Source organism: Physella acuta, unplaced genomic scaffold (genome assembly GCF_028476545.2).
Source record: "Physella acuta isolate Inbredline_101_S28 unplaced genomic scaffold, ASM2847654v3 ptg000421l, whole genome shotgun sequence".
In the NCBI taxonomy this organism is placed as follows: Eukaryota; Metazoa; Mollusca; class Gastropoda; family Physidae; genus Physella; species Physella acuta.
In genome coordinates this window covers 932,038-950,036 of record NW_026731940.1, presented here as the reverse complement: position 1 = coordinate 950,036, position 17,999 = coordinate 932,038, and the positions used below count along the sequence as shown (strand labels likewise).

General features: G+C 42.3%; 1 protein-coding gene across 1 annotated transcript in view; it reads right to left on the bottom strand.

Moving 5' to 3' along the window:
- Nucleotides 1-229: 229 nt before the first annotated feature.
- LOC131942734 (5'-3' exoribonuclease 2) overlaps nucleotides 230-17,999 on the bottom strand; it is a 40,124-nt gene continuing 22,354 nt past the window's right edge. Inside the window, exons 31-33 of the mRNA XM_059302655.1 lie at nucleotides 4,789-4,963; nucleotides 1,640-1,790; nucleotides 230-1,079 (exon numbers count right to left, since the gene is read on the bottom strand). Of these exons, the coding sequence (XP_059158638.1) occupies nucleotides 1,011-1,079; nucleotides 1,640-1,790; nucleotides 4,789-4,963 (395 nt within the window). The 3' untranslated portion in view covers nucleotides 230-1,010. The remainder of the gene's footprint in view (nucleotides 1,080-1,639; nucleotides 1,791-4,788; nucleotides 4,964-17,999) is intronic.

Here is a 17,999-nt window from a genome sequence, read left to right as displayed (position 1 = left end):
TTAATCAGTACTTTTAGATTATTAAAAGTCACAGTTATGTAACAAAATATATTGAAGTAGTTTTTTTTAATCATACAAAAAAAAAACATCCACTTTTAAAGCCAATCTCAGTCGCAGGCTTGAATGTGAAAGCCTCGATGAAGTAGGTGCATATAAGAATCTACCCCCTCTCTCTCTACACATATTTATTATAGTTGTAGTTTGTAGCAAGGAAAAAATACAATGTGCCTGTTAAAAATTGTTTATTTCCAATGAACCAACATTTCAGAAATCATTGACATCTACATGACAAAAATGTTACAATTAATCAAGGGGCATCGACCTATGGTTCACTAACATCACACCTGGTAGAAAACAGCACCACTGAAAAATGAAGCTATCCACCACCTCCCCTCTCCGTGCCCAATGCACTTTTTTTTTATTCTTAACATAAAATACTGTAATACACCATAGAAAAACACACAAAAAATATTTCAAATGCTTGGTACTTGCAGAATCTAAATGCCAACAGAAATTATCCAGGAGACAAATGTTACAGTGACACTGAAAGTTACAATGTTACAAACAATCCAGACACTAAGGTTATTATTTACATTTCCATTCATCCAAGGTAGCTACTATAAATCAATCCTCACCCCCTAAAAACCATGACAATGTTATAAAAAAATCCATGACATAAATCATTCAGTGTCTACAATGCCATAAGCTTGAATACAATGAGGTAATCAACAATACAACAGTAGAGGACATCTACCTTCCTTATCAACATACCAGATTTTTAAACATTTTAATTTATTAAATTTCCACACATTTATGTTTTTTATGTGTATGATTAATTAACCTGATTTAGCATACATTTCTGAGATTATTGCTGACCTGTAAATGTCACTTAAGACTTATTGTTATATAATTACACTAGTATGCAACATGGGAATCTTGATACAGTTTAATTCCTATTAAAAAAATACATTGAAAAATGAAATTTAATGGGTGACAGAAGGAGACGGTCCCTAGTATGGTCTGTATCTTTCTCTGTGGGCGTGGTCTGGTTGTTGTCTGCCCCTGCTGGCGTCATAACTCTGGGTAAAAAAAAACAGACATTTTAAAGTAAATAAAAACTAATCAAAAGTAAAAAGGTCATTGTACAGAGAGCCCATGAGACAGTGTGGTCAAATGTAAGAGCGTTCAATTGCTAACCCAAAAGTCTAAAGTTCGGATCCTGAGCTCGAGATGGTACAACGTCCGAATGCACCCAGCTCAAATGTTAGGGACAAAAATATACTGCTGACCACACTATCCCTTCATATACAGAGGTCACTGAAATCTGTGAGATCTACTTCACCTGTCCCATGTGCCGTAAGGTTAAAAGTGTACTTAACTTTTTACAGAAAGGCCATAATGTTTTATTTTGGGTTTTTTAAACGTTTTTGGTTCTTTTTTAAGTTTACATTTTAAAATATTACCAAAGAATTTAAATTACAAGATATTGTCCTTAACTGTTTAACACAAAAAACATTAACAGCTACATTTACACAGGAGAGGTTATTTGTCATTAAAATTAAAATGCTAGTCAAGATGTGTGTGTGTGTGTGTGTGTGTGGTACCCATGTGTGTGCAAGGTGTGCATCCAAGTACTCACCCTTGACGCAGGGTACCCTCTGTCCTGCTGTGGAGCTGCGGGGTAGGACTGGTACACACTCTCATCACTTTCATACTGCTGGCCTCTGCTGGATTGGCTCCCGTAGGAGCTGGTTTGGTTGCCATAGCTACTCTGTCTTGGTTGTGATGTGCTGAAAAGTAAAAATCCGTTTGGCCTATGATTGTAAAATTTACTCAAGTACAAAGAAATAAAAAAGGAAGTTGAAAAAAAATTTGGAGAAAAAAAAGATTTATAAATTTAAAAAAGTAAATAAAATGCAAGAGTTATCTGGCATTTACAAATTGAGAGATGTTCATATTTTTTTATATTCAGACAATACATTCCTTTCATTTCTATTTTATTTCTGCCACATTGGCTGCACCATTTAGACACCCAGGAACTGCCGTGGTTTGAAACCCAAACACAATCTGACCATTCAATTCAGGTGAGGCGGTGACCACGAACTGACGCGATAAAAAGGCGGATGTGGGAGGGAGCATCAAACCAAGCGATGGTCAGTGAAGAAACACAGGGAGTCGCCTCCTGCTGACCACTACTTTACGGGAGCGGTGTGTGGGTGGTCAGTAGCAAAATATCAATCCAACAGCAACAATGGCAACAGTTTTCATCCGGTGCCGATACTGGACTAAATCTCTGAAGTTTACAAAAGTAAAGTTTCCCTTTCAAACCTGACGGCAAGAGAAGTCGAGTTCATTTGTTTCTGTGACCTCGGCATATAAAGAGATAGTGGGGTCAGCACTATGCCCAGCCGCCTTTACTTTCCCTAACGTGAGTTAGGTACCCATCAGAGTTGGATGGACTCAGGGACGGTATACTGACTTGAACCCGGATTCGAACTCGAGACTTGCGTGTTAGCAGTCCAGCTAACAGCCTCTAGTCACCTGTATACTTCCTACTGTACCTACGTGCCGACTGACACCATGATTTCAGGTACGACTACCCCTACTTTAATTACTTTCACCGTCAGCAACTAAATTGCCTACTACAAGACAAAAAATTAAAGCCACCAAAGCTTATCTCATACATCTGTCAAAGCTTACAAAGCCCTGGCCGTAATAGCAAGTCAGTTCTATTCAGCAGAACACCGGCACTACATTCAAACTTCTAACCTGTCAAACTCCCGTTGTCACGGTTCACGGACAAGATGTCGGAGAGACGAGGGGGAGGGAGGGGACGTGTAGGACAAAGCTCTGACTTTGTATCTTTACTTACAACTCAACTGTCACGGAACACTGGGTGTGGGGTGGGAGGGAGGGGAGGAGTGCCCATTTTTTTTTTTTTTACAGCCGGATCAGTGAACCCGAAACGTTAGCTGCCCTCGGTATGTATTGTTCATTTCTCCTTCTCCACGCCGGCTGTTTAGGGCATGGTGGTTGATGAGGTCTTCAAGCCTCTCGTCAGCATCATCTCTCCCGGCTCGGCTTTCTTAATGAGTAAATCACCGGGGGTGACGGGCTGAGAGGGGGGGGGGTGGGGCTCGAATAAGACCCCCAGGTATGATCCAAGGTAAAAGAGCCACCGGCGTTACAGGTGTGTGAAGCACTTGAGCCAGCCCCATGAGGGCCAACTCTAAATGCGAGCACCAAAGCTGGACACGGGCAGTCAATGGTAGTAGGAGGATCCTACCCCGTGGTCTGGGCGGGATGTGCCTCATCATTCACCTACCACTACGTTTCAAATACCCAACAGAGGGGGGAAATAAAAAGATATTTCTTAGATTGGTGTTGCAGATTGAATAAATGCAGGGAGAAAGGGAACAGGGGTGTGTCGCACTTGAAAAGCCGTCATATCAGGTGGAGGGGGGGAGGGGAAGAGCCCGCCGACTGAATACGTGCTTCGGTGTGTCAGCGATGTCGTGGGGGTCGGGAATTTGTCGCCGCACAATACAGCTAGCCCCTGGACCCACCGGGGGGCCGGGGCACAATGCGGGGGGAAATCCCGTTCGAGCCCCGCTGCTGCGCATTGCGGACGGTGGCGTGACGGTGGTATAATGAGCCCGGGGGTGGAGGTCAAAGGGAGGGAAGGAGGTGGAGTGATGGTGACGTTTTCACATGCTGTCGTCGGGGAGTCTCCTCCCCCTCGGTCTGTTTCACCCCCCCCCCCAGTGACGCAATGTGTGACGTGTGCACACGTGCGCTGGTCCCTTTGACCAATGACCCGTGTCCTTGGTATATGATTCTAACGTTCGTCTCTCTAGTCCATGCTTGTATAAGACTGTCATGTAATCTTGGTACACATTCATCGGCATTAGCGTCCTGGTATTATGAATTTAAACATGCGGCTAATTTAATTCCCAGGTGTACTAAACATGATTCTGGATGTTATAATTTACTGTCAAACGCGCGGGTCAATTTAATAAAAGATTAAGTTAGAAGCAGGTTAATCATTGGATGACCCGGGTCCCCGCTTGTTGAAAAAATAAAATGTATCACAAATCCCCTGCTTGAACTGACTCGACTGGTGCTGGGATATTTAAACCCGACTAATGCGCATGTCTAGACGGCTTGCAGAGACGCGGCGATTAAATAAAAAACATGTTAGGAATGCTTGCCTCACACCCTCACAGCAGGCGCTAAAGTCTAGTTCTTGGGGGGAGAAAAACTACAGGTCAACTAAATATCTTATCACAACATACAAAGTTTTAGAAAATTCTAAATACTCAAAGAAAAAAGGTTTTGATAAGCTTTGATTCTAAGAAAACAAGTTAATAAAAAGTCTAGTGACAATTTAAGCGCAATTTCCTTAATTAATTTTTTGTAACCGAACGAAAGGATATTTTTGAAAACTTTCTTCGGCAATATTGTTCTAAATTATGGCAGGAATCGATTGGTAAATGTCTCAAGTCGCTAAGTGGTCTGGTTGCCGCGATATGGGCCAAAAACTGCATTTTTTCGAGTTTTTTTGGCTTTTCCGGGAAATCCAGGAAGGAATTCCGGGAATTTTTTTGGCCCACAATCATCCTTGGAACTTGCTTAACATATTTGCTTTTGGAACTAGTCCTCGATATTGCTTCGTTGAGGAGGAGATACGACTTAAAGCTGCGGACACACATCCATCCATCACCAGAAATGACGAGCTAATAATCGCAATTGTCCAGTATGGAAATTGCGCTAAAAAGTAGAACTCACCTGTAACTATAGCTGTCTTGTCCTCCCCGGTACCCCCCGCGCCTGTCCCTGTTTGAAGCACCACCCCCTGCACCACCGCGGTGACCATAACTGTTCTGACCACCGTAGCTGTTCTGACCACTGTAACTGTTCTGTCCTCCGTAGCTTTTATTCCCACCTTGACCACCGTACCCACCTGAGGAAGAAAAGATAATGAATAGAATCAACGAATGCTTTATAGTATAGACAGTGAACATCTAATGAATGTAGACAACGCAGTTTGTTCCAGTAAACCCAACACAAACTCCTGCAACTAATTACAGAGAAGTTTCACCTTGGGAACTCAAAACTCTGGTGTAGCTTGGGAAATGTTGTTCAAGCATAAAGTCGACATCTAGACACTGAAGTAATGGTAGATGAGAAGGAGGCGGTCAATTTCAATTTATTCAACAACGTTAACAACAGTAGGCACGGAGGCTTTTTTTCACATTATTGTTGACATAGACCTAATAAACCTTATACAACCAAGTTTTTTTTTAGTAATGTTTTGACTATACTGGCAAAGATTTAAAAATAATAATAATAAAGCACACTTTGAGACTTTTCTAGGCCAATGCCATTATTGATTGTGATCCATTAACATTTTGAGACATTCTAATCACACATGTACTTTTAATTTCTATAGGATTGTATACACACTCGAGTCCTTTAGTCAGTTAACCTTGAGGTAAAGAACAAAATAGACGAGACAAAACACTTAGAGCAAGATGGCCGACAAATCACAGAGTCTACGTCCAGACGATGAATGCTTTAGACACCAGCTAACACGGTAAAGTCGTTTGTTTCACTCCCCACCCTGCTGAAATAATTAACTTGTTCCATTAATACAACTCGAGCGCATTGATTGCTTTAATTGGGCTGGACGTGTGTGAAGTTTGGCTCGTGTCGGGGTGAGGACATCCTCCCCCCCTTCTCCAGGTCAGCACTTGGGTCACGTGTCACAGAGAGAGTAAGGAGTGATCACACATTCGCTCCCATTTGAGGTTTTTAACACACAACCACCGAGATTAAACCGCTTTCGTTTATAAAACACACACCAAACGCATGTATTACGCATGCGCAGATCTCTTGAACCCAGGATAAAAGCCCTCCAAGGTCAGACCCCACTCGCATGTAGACAGTCTTAAGACCCCGAGCCCGATCCCCGGCATTGAGCGGCTCCCCGGCTGATTAGCCGGACTTTAAAAGAATAAACGTATCGGCGCCAGCCTTGATCGCAGTAATGGGACAACGGTATTGTGTCTCCACCCCCCCCCCCCCAGTCCACCCCCACCCCCTCCCCTTTCCTCACCTTACGCAGACAAACCGCTCTCAGCGAAAAGGTTAAAGCTGCACGCTGCATTTAAAGATTACGGGCTCAATGATAATGGTACGCTACTCCTCTCAAAGATTACGGTGCCGCTGTCTCCGGACAATGCCGGCTAATTGCCTTCCATGCTCCGTGTAGCCGTGGTGTCTATTCAGCCGGGGAACGTCTCTGCATGCAGTATTACGAGGACAAATCTCCTCGCAATCCCAGCAAATCCCACTCCCCCCCCCCCCCCTCCCCACGTCTATGAACTGAACGATAGACACACACCGCTGTGGTTGCTCATAGCGATACGCACCGGAAATGTACTCGCTGGCTCGTGTTTGAAAAAATCCTGGCAAGCTGAAAAAGGTTTTTTACAAAAAGCCTTAATATAAAGAAATAATATAAAAAAGGGCGTTTGATAATAACTTGAAATCTCAGGCAATTGTCTTACACCACTGAGCAGAACCAAACGCTGTAGCCACAATGAAACATTTCTTTAGAACATAATTAGCTCTACTCATATTTTTAATTTGCCATTTGTTGAAAACGTTACGAGAATGAGATTTTTTTCTTCTAAAAGGAAGAAATGAAGTGTGAAATACAAGATGCATGTCGGCTAATGTACGAGGAGAAGAGGGAGTAAAGCGGACACCACGTGAGGGTGGAGGGGAGTGTACCGGACACACGTGGGGAGAATAAAGTGGACCTAAAGGAGAAAAAAAAACAGCTAATTTTATTGCGATACAATGTTTAGTCCAGTTAACTTATTCGAGTGATAAAACGGTATTAAAAATGTGTATATATACACCGTGACGCCACTAATTGCTATACTATTTAGATTTGTGTCAAATGAATAGTATGTGGCCTAGAGGTGTGTTAAATGTATAGACCATGGCGTGAACTAAAAATGTTCATGCAATAATAAATGCTATAGGCCCTACATCACAATAATGCAAGCGATCACTCTACTATAAGCGATCAAAAACGTGGGGCGCCGAAGTAAAAGTTATATTACTATTGATTAGATAATACTATTGACTTTTATTAGGGAGCTTGTAGAGAGTCAACAGTATTAGAAACTGTAAGAAAATCACGGCGCCCCACGTTTTTGCTCGCTTATAGTAGAGTGATCGCTTGCATTATTGTGATGTAGGGCCTATAGCATTTATTTTCTACTTTTTAGTTCAATCAGAAAACGTGGGTTTTTAAAAACTTTTTTAATGATTATTATTTTCTACTTTTTAGTCTTTGTCTGTTTGTTTGCATTAAAATCTTGCTATCGATTTTATCTTTTCACTTTTTTTGGGTAAACGAAGACAACTCGTAAAAAGACAACTCGTAAAAAGACAACTCGTAAAAAGACAACTCGTAAAAAACACGTTGTTTGAATACGTTACTGACTAGAACACATAGATTTGAACCCGTGTCGAGTGGGATAGCAATCGTGTGCCCAACCACTCGACCATATCGTCTCCCCCAAACTGGCCTACCTCCTGTAAGTTTAAACTCGGTTCAAGCTAAATTCTCTGCCCCTAAGCCTGTGGCGACATGTGATCGTTCGCTTCACTGCGCGCGAGGTACGCGTCGCTGGTTTTTTTTTTGTAATGGCTAGCAGAGGAGAATTATATATATAGATTATATAGCGGTCTAAAATGCTCAATAAAATGTTTCCATTGATCAATTTAGTAATAATAACAATTGAATATTCAATGGTCATCCAAAAGAAAGCTTCCCTGAAAATTTCAGCGCGCTAGCTAACTGGGAAGTGCCAGAAATTTCGATCGCAAGATTGGATTGGAAAGACAAACAAATAAATAAATAAACACACAGAGAAAGCAAGTTAAAGAAAACGTGGTAAAAATCGCCAAAATACAGCTTAAATCAGATTCTTCTTCTAAATTGTTCATTTATTCCACTGACATCTTGTTCCTTATTAAAGTTATGTTCAAATTGAAAGGTAAGCTTTCTCAATATTTTCGGATAAAAAATCTAATTGCAAGTAAAGGGGGCGGGAAATTATATGTATACGTTTAAAATTATAATGAATCACGTTATATGATAATATGATATATATGAGTACCAGAACCATTTGAAACCACATCAAAATCAAAGCGTGTTTTACCAGCATGGAAAGTAAATATTTTTGTGTGTTTTTGGTATGGGGGTGGGGGCAGAAACGATTACAGCGACGTGTCAGCAGATTGTGACGCTCCTGTTGCAACGAACCACGGGTAAGTGGGAGCGCTGACAGCGTGTGTGTTTTGGCTTTACAGCAACAACACCCCACTCTAAAGATGTCAGCCCCCCTCGGGTGACAATGGAGGTGCATTCCAATTTCCCCGGATGCTGCAGCAGGCTTAACCTCCCGTGGAGGGGACAAACATAGCTCTGCTAGCCTTGCTCGCCACAATACAGGCGAGTTGTCTTTAGGATGTACTGACACTTCTCTTCAACAGCGTTTCAAATGTAGGCAATGTCAACAAGATATTGAGTTTTTTTTTAAAGTATATCGAAAACGTTACGTGAAAATCAGACAAATATATCTAGTCTATCTACAACCAAAACGAAAGTAGAAGTATGAGCACCCCCAATCACTTATGCCTGTATTAGTGAGGTGAAGCACTTTGAATAGAAACAACACACTGTTGCGTCTCTCGATCACATATTCTGGGTTGTAATTTAGGGAACGAATCCAATGTTAAAGACAGAAGAACGCGGGCTGAAGGAAATAGGCGACTGGCCACTGTCCAGGCTTTCACATACTAAAGGTAATGTTGTATGTGTGTTGGTTGTCTGTTACCACAACAGCCAAAGGTAACAATTTAGGTGTGTTAGTCGTAGCATTTTCTGTAAATTTTTTGTTTTAGGTATATTGTGTTTTTTTTTACACACACTAGCCAAATTAAAAAATTTAGATGTATTAACCGTTGGTTGTTTACCTAACTAAACAGGGACAGTTCCCCTAACCTACGGTCTAGTACCCCGATCCGACACAACTAGTCTATACCCGTCTGCCACGATTCGTTCGTCTACACCCAATTGAAGCCGGCAAAGCTTGTCATTAATTAATTATAGAACGCCATTATTCACAAACCTAACTATTTATGCGAATCATAGAAATACGGACAAAAATGATAAATAAATTGAAACGTCTTGAATACAAGAGTAACGATTTGTAAAGATTATGTCGCAGTGAATAGTTAATGAAAAAGCTCTTCTCCGAGTGACGGCTACTCCCTCATTGATGGACCCGTTCCTGGTGCGGTCTAACCCCTGGTTCACCCAGCGTTTATCGGCCACAAAGATTGTATTTACTGCTTTTCTTGTCGCCTCATTCACACGGAGAAAGTGAAAGATCACTTGAGGTAATGATTGACAGGCGAGCGTTTTTCAACCCTTCTTTCAACAACTCCAGGAGTCCAAGAAGGGGGGCTACGATTCGATACGTCTGGTAGGAATTCTTTTTTTTTTTGTTTCCCGATCTGAAGGCGAGGCAAACTTGTTGGTTCACGGAGGGAAAGAAAACCCAGTGGCTTCCATTTTTTGGTTGATGTATCTTTGTTTGTCTAGCCTTTACATCCCGACATGAGGTCCCTTTTTGCCGACAGACCACATTCAAGTCATCCTGACAGTCACTTACTAAAGAGGTTTTGTTAGCTATTTTATACAAGTGGTCTATACAATACTTGCTAAATTAGTAAGACAATGAGCTGAAACGTTCCTGGTGAAAACGGAACTATTATAACAAAAACAAATCAGACGGCATTTAGTAATCTAAAAATCCCTGTGTCTTTTAAAACATGTTTATACGTGTGTGTAAAATATACACTAAAGTCATATAGATGTATTAGTCAATGTATTAGCTAAGTAATAATAAATCCAACCACAATTCATAAAAGATCAATCTTAAGTTTTATACATCCCCAGAAGAAAACGAAACCAAAAAGAAATCTAAAAAATGAGGAATGAATATGTTCCGAAAAACGAAGAGACCAGGAACAATTGGCTGTGAGGGTACCCTGGACTCTATCGTCTGGTCCGACAAGGACGCTCGAGACCCGGTGAACAGCACTCACCGTTAACTGTCGAGATACTCCCGGGTTAGGTGTTGGCGTTGTCGTATCACCCCCACCGCCACCATCGCCATAGACCTGGACACGGGTGCTTTTCATCGAGTAGACTAGGGCTATTTAAGGTCATCACTTGGGGGACTCAGGAGCTTGCTGGGAGAGCAGGATATTGCCGACTTCTTTATGATGATAACAAGGGGCTGGAGAGATAGGAAGTGGGCCCAGAGAGCTGGAGGGAGTGATCCTTCTCGAGTGTCCGAAAGGGGAATCTCTAGGCCGACAAGAGGGACAACTCGGCGATCTTCGACAATGTTTACATAGTCATTCCAAAATGCCGACCAACTAAGCCCCTCCCTCCCTCCCGAAGGCATCATCCGCAAATTAAAGGAGGCAAACTAAAACCGCAAGATATATTCAAATCCGATCGCTTCTAAATGAAACGGATATTTGTTTACAGTAAAAAATAAACGTCGAGAAAGACACGTACGGGAAAGGAGAAAAAATGCACGTGAAAATGACATTAGCAGCATTAAGACATCTCGCATTATGCCACGTCGTGTTCAATTGATTTCAGCATTAATTACCAAATGGTTAAATGTGATCAGTGATTGATTGAGTTTGTAGGTATTTGGGTATCTTCAGTCGGGTTACCGAGGAAAGTTAAATATTGTACGTTTTAGTCATGTAAAAAAATAAAGTTACTACTTGGTTAGAATATAACATACGTTTTTACCAACCCAGCCCCCTCACCGCAAACCCAACCTCCCCGCCGCCTAGCGGGTTAATTAGAAAACAAACTCACGCCCCTAGAGATGGCTGTATTTAAATTTGAGAGACTTATTATATTACGGGGTGGGCCCTTAATTGTCAGAGTCTATTTGGGAGGGGGGACGATTCGTCTGGCATAATAATTCTGCGGCAATTCCAATCCCGGGGCGTGAAGTGGGTCCAAGAGCGAGATAACTGTCCATCCAAATCTCTCCGCGCACATTTTCTCCGACGCTCTCGACGCTTTCTCATCGCGCGCCGTGGACGTGCCCGGCTTCACGGCGTCCATTTTGCTCGTCCAAATTTGCTGCTCCTTGTGATGGTAATGTGATTTGGTCGGGACGTCCTCTGGATTTGGCCTCTTACGTACAGAAAAAGTTTCCAGAGGTCGGGACCAGGGGATGTGGACACGTTGCCGGTAATGTCGTTACCCGTGGGTGCGGAGGGGTGGGGGTGGCGGGCAAGAGATGGGGGCGTGGCGTACGATGAAACACACGGAAACAATAATAAAAATATTTTTATTTTTACAAAATGAATCGACGAAGCTGAATTTTTTTTTTTTTAAATTGCATGGCAAATTTGCGTAGAGAACTAACATTAAAAAAAATTTCAATGCAACCAGATTGTTGAGACTAAGCAGAATCTACCCACAAATACATTCCACGCTGGTAACTAAAAATATATGACAAAAAAGCCTCCACAATATTATTGAATATCTAAGCGTATTTTCTACACTCCCCATTCGCCGAATGAACTAAGTACCCAAAAAACTGGAGCCGAGAAAATAAACAGAAAGTAAACAAGCACGAGAAAACAAAACCGTGAGGGTACTTGTCCGTTCTCCAAGTGTCTCTTCACGTACACTGACAGAACACAGCGGACCCTCGGGTTTATGGACCGTCGATACAGACACATAGCAACAGTCCATTGACATCACACACTCCACGTACACATTCACGGGTCTAGAACACAGGCCGTTCTCCTACTGCTACTTACCTATCCCGTTGTGTACGGCCTAATCGATAACACAAAAACCGGATAATCAATAACCAACGCCGGGGAGAGAGAGAGAACGTAGTTCAGGAGAGTTCGAAGTTCAAGTATCAATGTCAAAATCTATTGACCCATCTTCAACTAGCTGCTTGGTGGGGATCTTCAGTGCCTATTGAAAACATCAACGACTGTGTTTTCGTGTCGTTAACTCCCAATACAACATGACTCCAACAATGGCCGGTCTGACGAGAGCCCGACCCTTGTCCACACAGCACAACCAGCACATGACCCGTCGGTAACCGCGGGTCCTCGTTAAGCGAGGGCCACAATGGGAGGGATAAGAACGTGACGTGATTTCGGGAACGGAAGTGGCTCGCTAATTGCGAGAGGGGACAGGATGAGGTCATATATCTACTGTAGTTGGGTGTCGAGGGGTTAGCGTTAAGACGTGGGAGTGAAGAGGAAACGCTTGCAAGCTTCCCTTGAGGTAAAGGAGATAACGATCCCAGACGTCCCCATTGATGTTCCTGTCCTACTTTTGTTTTGTATTATAAAGTGGCAATCGTGAGATTTTTGTCGAGAGCCATACTAGACGATGATAAAGCAATAGGACAGAAGGCATAACATGAAAACATTAAAAAGTGCCATGTCTCAACTTATAAGTATTCTCATACTACACTAGAATACAGAACAAAACATTGTTGCGATTATTTCCATCAAAGTTCCACCTAGAGAAATAAAGACATATTGTAAGAGAAAGCAAATAGCGCTATGAACTGGTTGGATGGACGCGGTGCTGTATCGATGGGGTACCTGTGACAAGCGCGGCCCAATCCTAATCGGCTTATCGGTTGAAAATTAACTTGCTATTTAAACCAGGGGAACGACCCCCCCCCCCTGTCATTATCCCGACAAGAAAAAAATAGAAGAAGGCGAGCAGCGGCTTGTTTCCCGCCTTTATGACAAGTCGTTTGACGAGATTGGGGCAGATCAGCGTCAACAACAGACCGGGAACTGTCGTCTGCAAGACGAGAACCTCCCGAGGGTTATCCGAGGCTCCACGGGATCAAGCCGCCCCCTTCCCCTCCCACCAAACTACACAGGCACACACTGTCGCTAAGTCCAAACTATTTAAATACCATCTTACGCAACAAAAACTGGAATACTGAACTCACACCCATTAAGAGTTTCAATAAAATCAAGAAACGACTTAAATACAATAAGAAAGTTATTACATAAAAGTGATAAACAATAGATACAACTGCGTTAAACACGACGAATATGATCTAAAACTAAACCAGCCTCTACCCCTCTCGGCTTAAATCTACGCCGTAGGAGGGTTAAAACAGAAGGCAGGGATGGCCTAGTGTGAATCTGATTAAGATAATCAGAACGACAAGTGCCCACCACTCGCCCCCCGTGCGCCACATGTCTGTTTGTTTTAGGTATTAATCAGGACAAATATCCCTGGCTGCGTCCACCGACATCTGGACACGCTCCACTGGGGCGGGGCGAGGCTGGCACAATATTTTCATACCACCGACTGGGCGGGAACATTTGCTCTCCTTCATGATGTCTCATTTATTTTCAAAAGATTACATCGTGTTGTTAAGACAAAAAAATCAGCATAAAAGAAACTGTCCGTAAAACATTAAATACGTCACTTTTACTAATTCATTTTTTTTTGCACTGATCATACCCCCACCCCACCTAAAAATAATAATTAGACAACCATTGTCCCCCGACACGACAGTAATTTCAGTAAAGTAATATTGTGAAATTTTCATGATGTTTAATTGAAGAATCTTTTATTGCCTAAACATGACATGACATGAGCAAACAGAAAGCCACAACAATCCACGGATGATACAGCTCAAACTGTCCACATACAAAATGTATATACTCTGTTTCATTGTAAGAGTGACGTCATATCCAGAAATAGATTGTTGACACCTCTAGCCAACGGGACCGACAATATAAATTGAGTCCCCAGCGATATATTAATACTTGTTTAGTGATGAGTATCATTCTTAAGTACCATACCATTGTAAAAATTACAATAATTTGATGTATTTATAATGGTACTAAGAAGTTCAGAAATATAACTGTCAACAAAGATAAACATGATCAGTGACCAGATTAAAACTAAACGGTGAGAGACTTGGACGGGATAAAACTGTAAGAATTAAAATGTGTATCTGGTTACAAAAGCTTCAATGGGGGGGGGGGGGGGGGGGCAAAGTTTAAATTAAGCTACGAAAATCTAGGTGATCATGAAAGTTGTAACTGACCATCTAAAAAAGCCCTTCTTCATAATAAATATAAACAGGATGCATGATCTTGTTTCTCACCGCATATAAAATATATTTTCAGGTATTGCAGGTATTACCAGGTGAAAATTATAAAATTCAAGTACATATTATTACTTAAAATTGTTTTATTAAATTGGACTTTAAAAATAAACTCACTCATCAAAATTTCAGTAAAAAGATATCTCCTAGGAAATTATATTAAGTGACTATCTCTGATAAAACTTAAACGTTCTGGTCTATGTTTATCATATCCAAGTATACTAGCTGGACCCACTAGGTTAGACCTGGTTTTGATCTACCAGTCTTCCACGCTTACATTCCCTCGCCAGTATGTTCACACCAAGAGCCGGGCACAACACGGGCCGTTTGCCCGCACCATTGAGCACCGGCGCAAACAGGACTTATGTGTCTACGAGAGTACCGTTGAGGGGGACCTAATTATATCTTACGGCCAGACCTGGAGTGTCAGCACTTCTTGGTGACGGAGTGCGAGTACACAGCCGACCTGAAGGTGTTTGGCCAGTGCACGACTCGGGGGGTGAGGGAAGACTGTACACGACAAACAACGGCCAGTGCAAACCATACATGCCAAGACGGTCGAGAGACGCCCCCCACCCTGCGTCTTCCCTAAACTTAACGGTTTTTGTCGAGGACCTCACCTGGTGTTCGTGTGCCCGGCGGAAATATTGCGCTTAGATCACGTGGTGTTGAACAAGATTCAAACAAAAATATTATGAGTACCGCGCCCTGGTCAGACAGGTGAAGTGGAGCGGAGGATATATTTAACTTACCGGGTGGGTGACGGCTTTGTTGGTTCGTAGCCATTAGCCGTCCTCAAAGTAGATATTGCTGTTAGCGATTCTTCAACCCCTGGGGCTAGATAGAGCTAGGTCATCTTAAGGGATATGGCGATTATTTTTTAAAACATTTCATGGTTACATTTTTAAAATATGGGCGGGTGGCGGTGGAATAAAGAAGGAACTAATAAATGTGTTAGTTAAAAAAAACAATGACGGTTTTATTAGATTGTTGGCTGTACTTTCATTTCAGGTCATCTATAGACCCAAGGATAGACCAACATATTGACCCATCTATACGCCTATCTATAGACCCATCTCTATGCCCATCTCTAGACCCACCTATAGGCCCATATATAGTCATCTCTAGACCCACCATAGACCCACCCATGGACCCATCTCTAGACCCACCATAGACCCACCCATGGACCCATCTCTAGACCCACCATAGACCCACCCATGGACCCATCTCTAGACCCACCATAGACCCACCCATGGACCCATCTCTAGACCCACCATAGACCCACCCATGGACCCATCTCTAGACCCACCCATGGACCCATCTCTAGACCCACCCATAGACCCATCTCTAGACCCACCAATGGACCCATCTCTAGACCCACATATAGTCATCTCTAGACCCATCTATAGACCTATCTATAGACCCATCTCTAAACCCATCTCTAAACCCATCCCTAGACCCATCCATAGGCCCATCTATTTACCTATCGTCTAATCTACCTGTACACATAAGCGGCCATGAAATGACCGGACCAGCAACTTTTGATCTACCTCAAGTGGCCCCAGTCAACACGGCTGTGATACCAGATCTTCACCAGCTGGGCCAACACAGCCCGGGGTGGGGAGGAAAGACTCAGCACCCTCCACGACGAGCAAGGCATTAATGCGATCAAACACCACATTTCAATAAGCATACACGGGCGCGCGAGGTTTGTGTTGGGGAGTTAATGAGTACAGATGCTAACTTTCACCCCAAACAAGCCGGGAGATCAAACAACGGCCATGCAACCTTGCATAGATGTAGACAGGTTGAAGCGTTGGCGTGACACCCATGGGTGGCGGGTATACTGTAGCTTTATAGTGGTAAGGCGGGGATGGATGGGTGGGGTGACACCCAGGTCAATAGAAGGCTAGCATCAAGTCTAACACTGTCACACTAATAAACGACATGAGAGTACATCTAAATGCAAATAAACACTTGCCCCATGGAACGTCAGTTTTGAAAGTGGACTATATTTTTTTTTATTTAATGGCTATGGCACCATTTTGTTGCATTATCACATATCTGGTTTTCTCAGATGGAGTGAGGGTAAATTATTCGTTGAATACACATAAAATGACCATGATGACAAAATCTCAGGCGTCAGAAGATGGAGTGAGGGTAAATTATTCGCAGAATACACATAGTGGCCATGATGACAACTAGCTTCAATTGTTACACAGGTTATTTTAACCTGACCTTAGCCACATTTCAACGGGGATTTGAACCTGGAACCACCAGTTTCACGTCCATCTATTAAACCATACTGCTGCCGTCACATATACATCGTCATGTATCTACTCTGGTTTTAACATGCAATGCTATATAATAATATACAACGAAAACACGTCGTACACATAGCCGGGTATTTCAGTCTTTCATTAGCCAAAACAGCACAATAACGATAACGGTATTCCTTCTTCATTTTTCTTACTTATTTCTTTGAAATTTTGAAAGTAAAAACATACAATCTGTTTGTCGAAAAGATTGTTGAAAGAGACACATTCGTTGGATTGTGCTCAATGAAACAGAAATATGACAACAACTGCTGGTGAGCTAAGTGAACCAACAAGATTTGTAATACTTTTGTTATTTCTTATTTGTATGTATGGTGCAAATTAAAAAAGTAAATGATGTACGCAAGCAGTGACTTCAAAAATAAGCCGCAGGAAAAATCAGAACGAGTAGCACTTTACTTTACGGCACCGTTAAAGCGTCAAGCTTTCAAAATATCAAAATACTACGTGAAGCAAGCATTGCAAATGTCACATATAATATTTCAAGATCAGCCAAATGCTAGCAGAGTCTGTTCAAAGGGAAGTAACCGTGAAAATGTTACGTTGTTAAAATAAGGGAAATAACGCGTTTATTATCGGGTGAAACCGAAAGTTAAGATAACAGCAATTATTTTCTCAGGTAATAAAAAAAAAAATCCTAAACCCACCCTCTTACACATCGACATCAGCATAAACACGATGCAGTCAATAATTTATACCAGCGCGACCCCCAGTCGACGTGAAACAAGCAAGACACCCATGTCCCTGATAAAGAAAGCCGATCGGATCTAACGCAAGCTGCACTAGACTCTACTAATCTCTTAGCGATAAGGGGTGGTGGGGGTTAAAAAAAAAACGACATTGTGTAGCCACATGTACAGGTAACTCTGGCATATGGCATGACTGTGGAGGTGCAGGCCACGCGACCTCAGATCACTATCAATCAGTAATGCACCGGCCTCAAGTTGGTTGACTTTATTAAAAGTGCCCGGCAATAAAACACTCTGTACGCCGGCCGTGTATACATCATTTAGTAGAAAAAAAGTGAAATCCACTCCTCCCTCCCCCCCCCCCTCCCCACCATTTATTCCTCCCTCCTAAAAAAAAACTTAGATCATGTTTCTCTGATGTTCTACAGAGATCCAGCAAAGCACACAAGATCGGGAATATCCGAACATATGGCTTAGCCGCTTTTAAGTGCATGAAATGCCGCGGATGTGATGTGTATCAGTGACGCTCTCTGCTCCGACATTATTTTTTTCTAAATATTTCTCACAATTAAATTAAGCGAATAAAGATTAATTTGGACCGATGTAATAGGGGAGGAAGGGACGGTGTTTTTTTTAAGTGAAAGAGAAGAAAATGCGTATTGAAAAAAAAA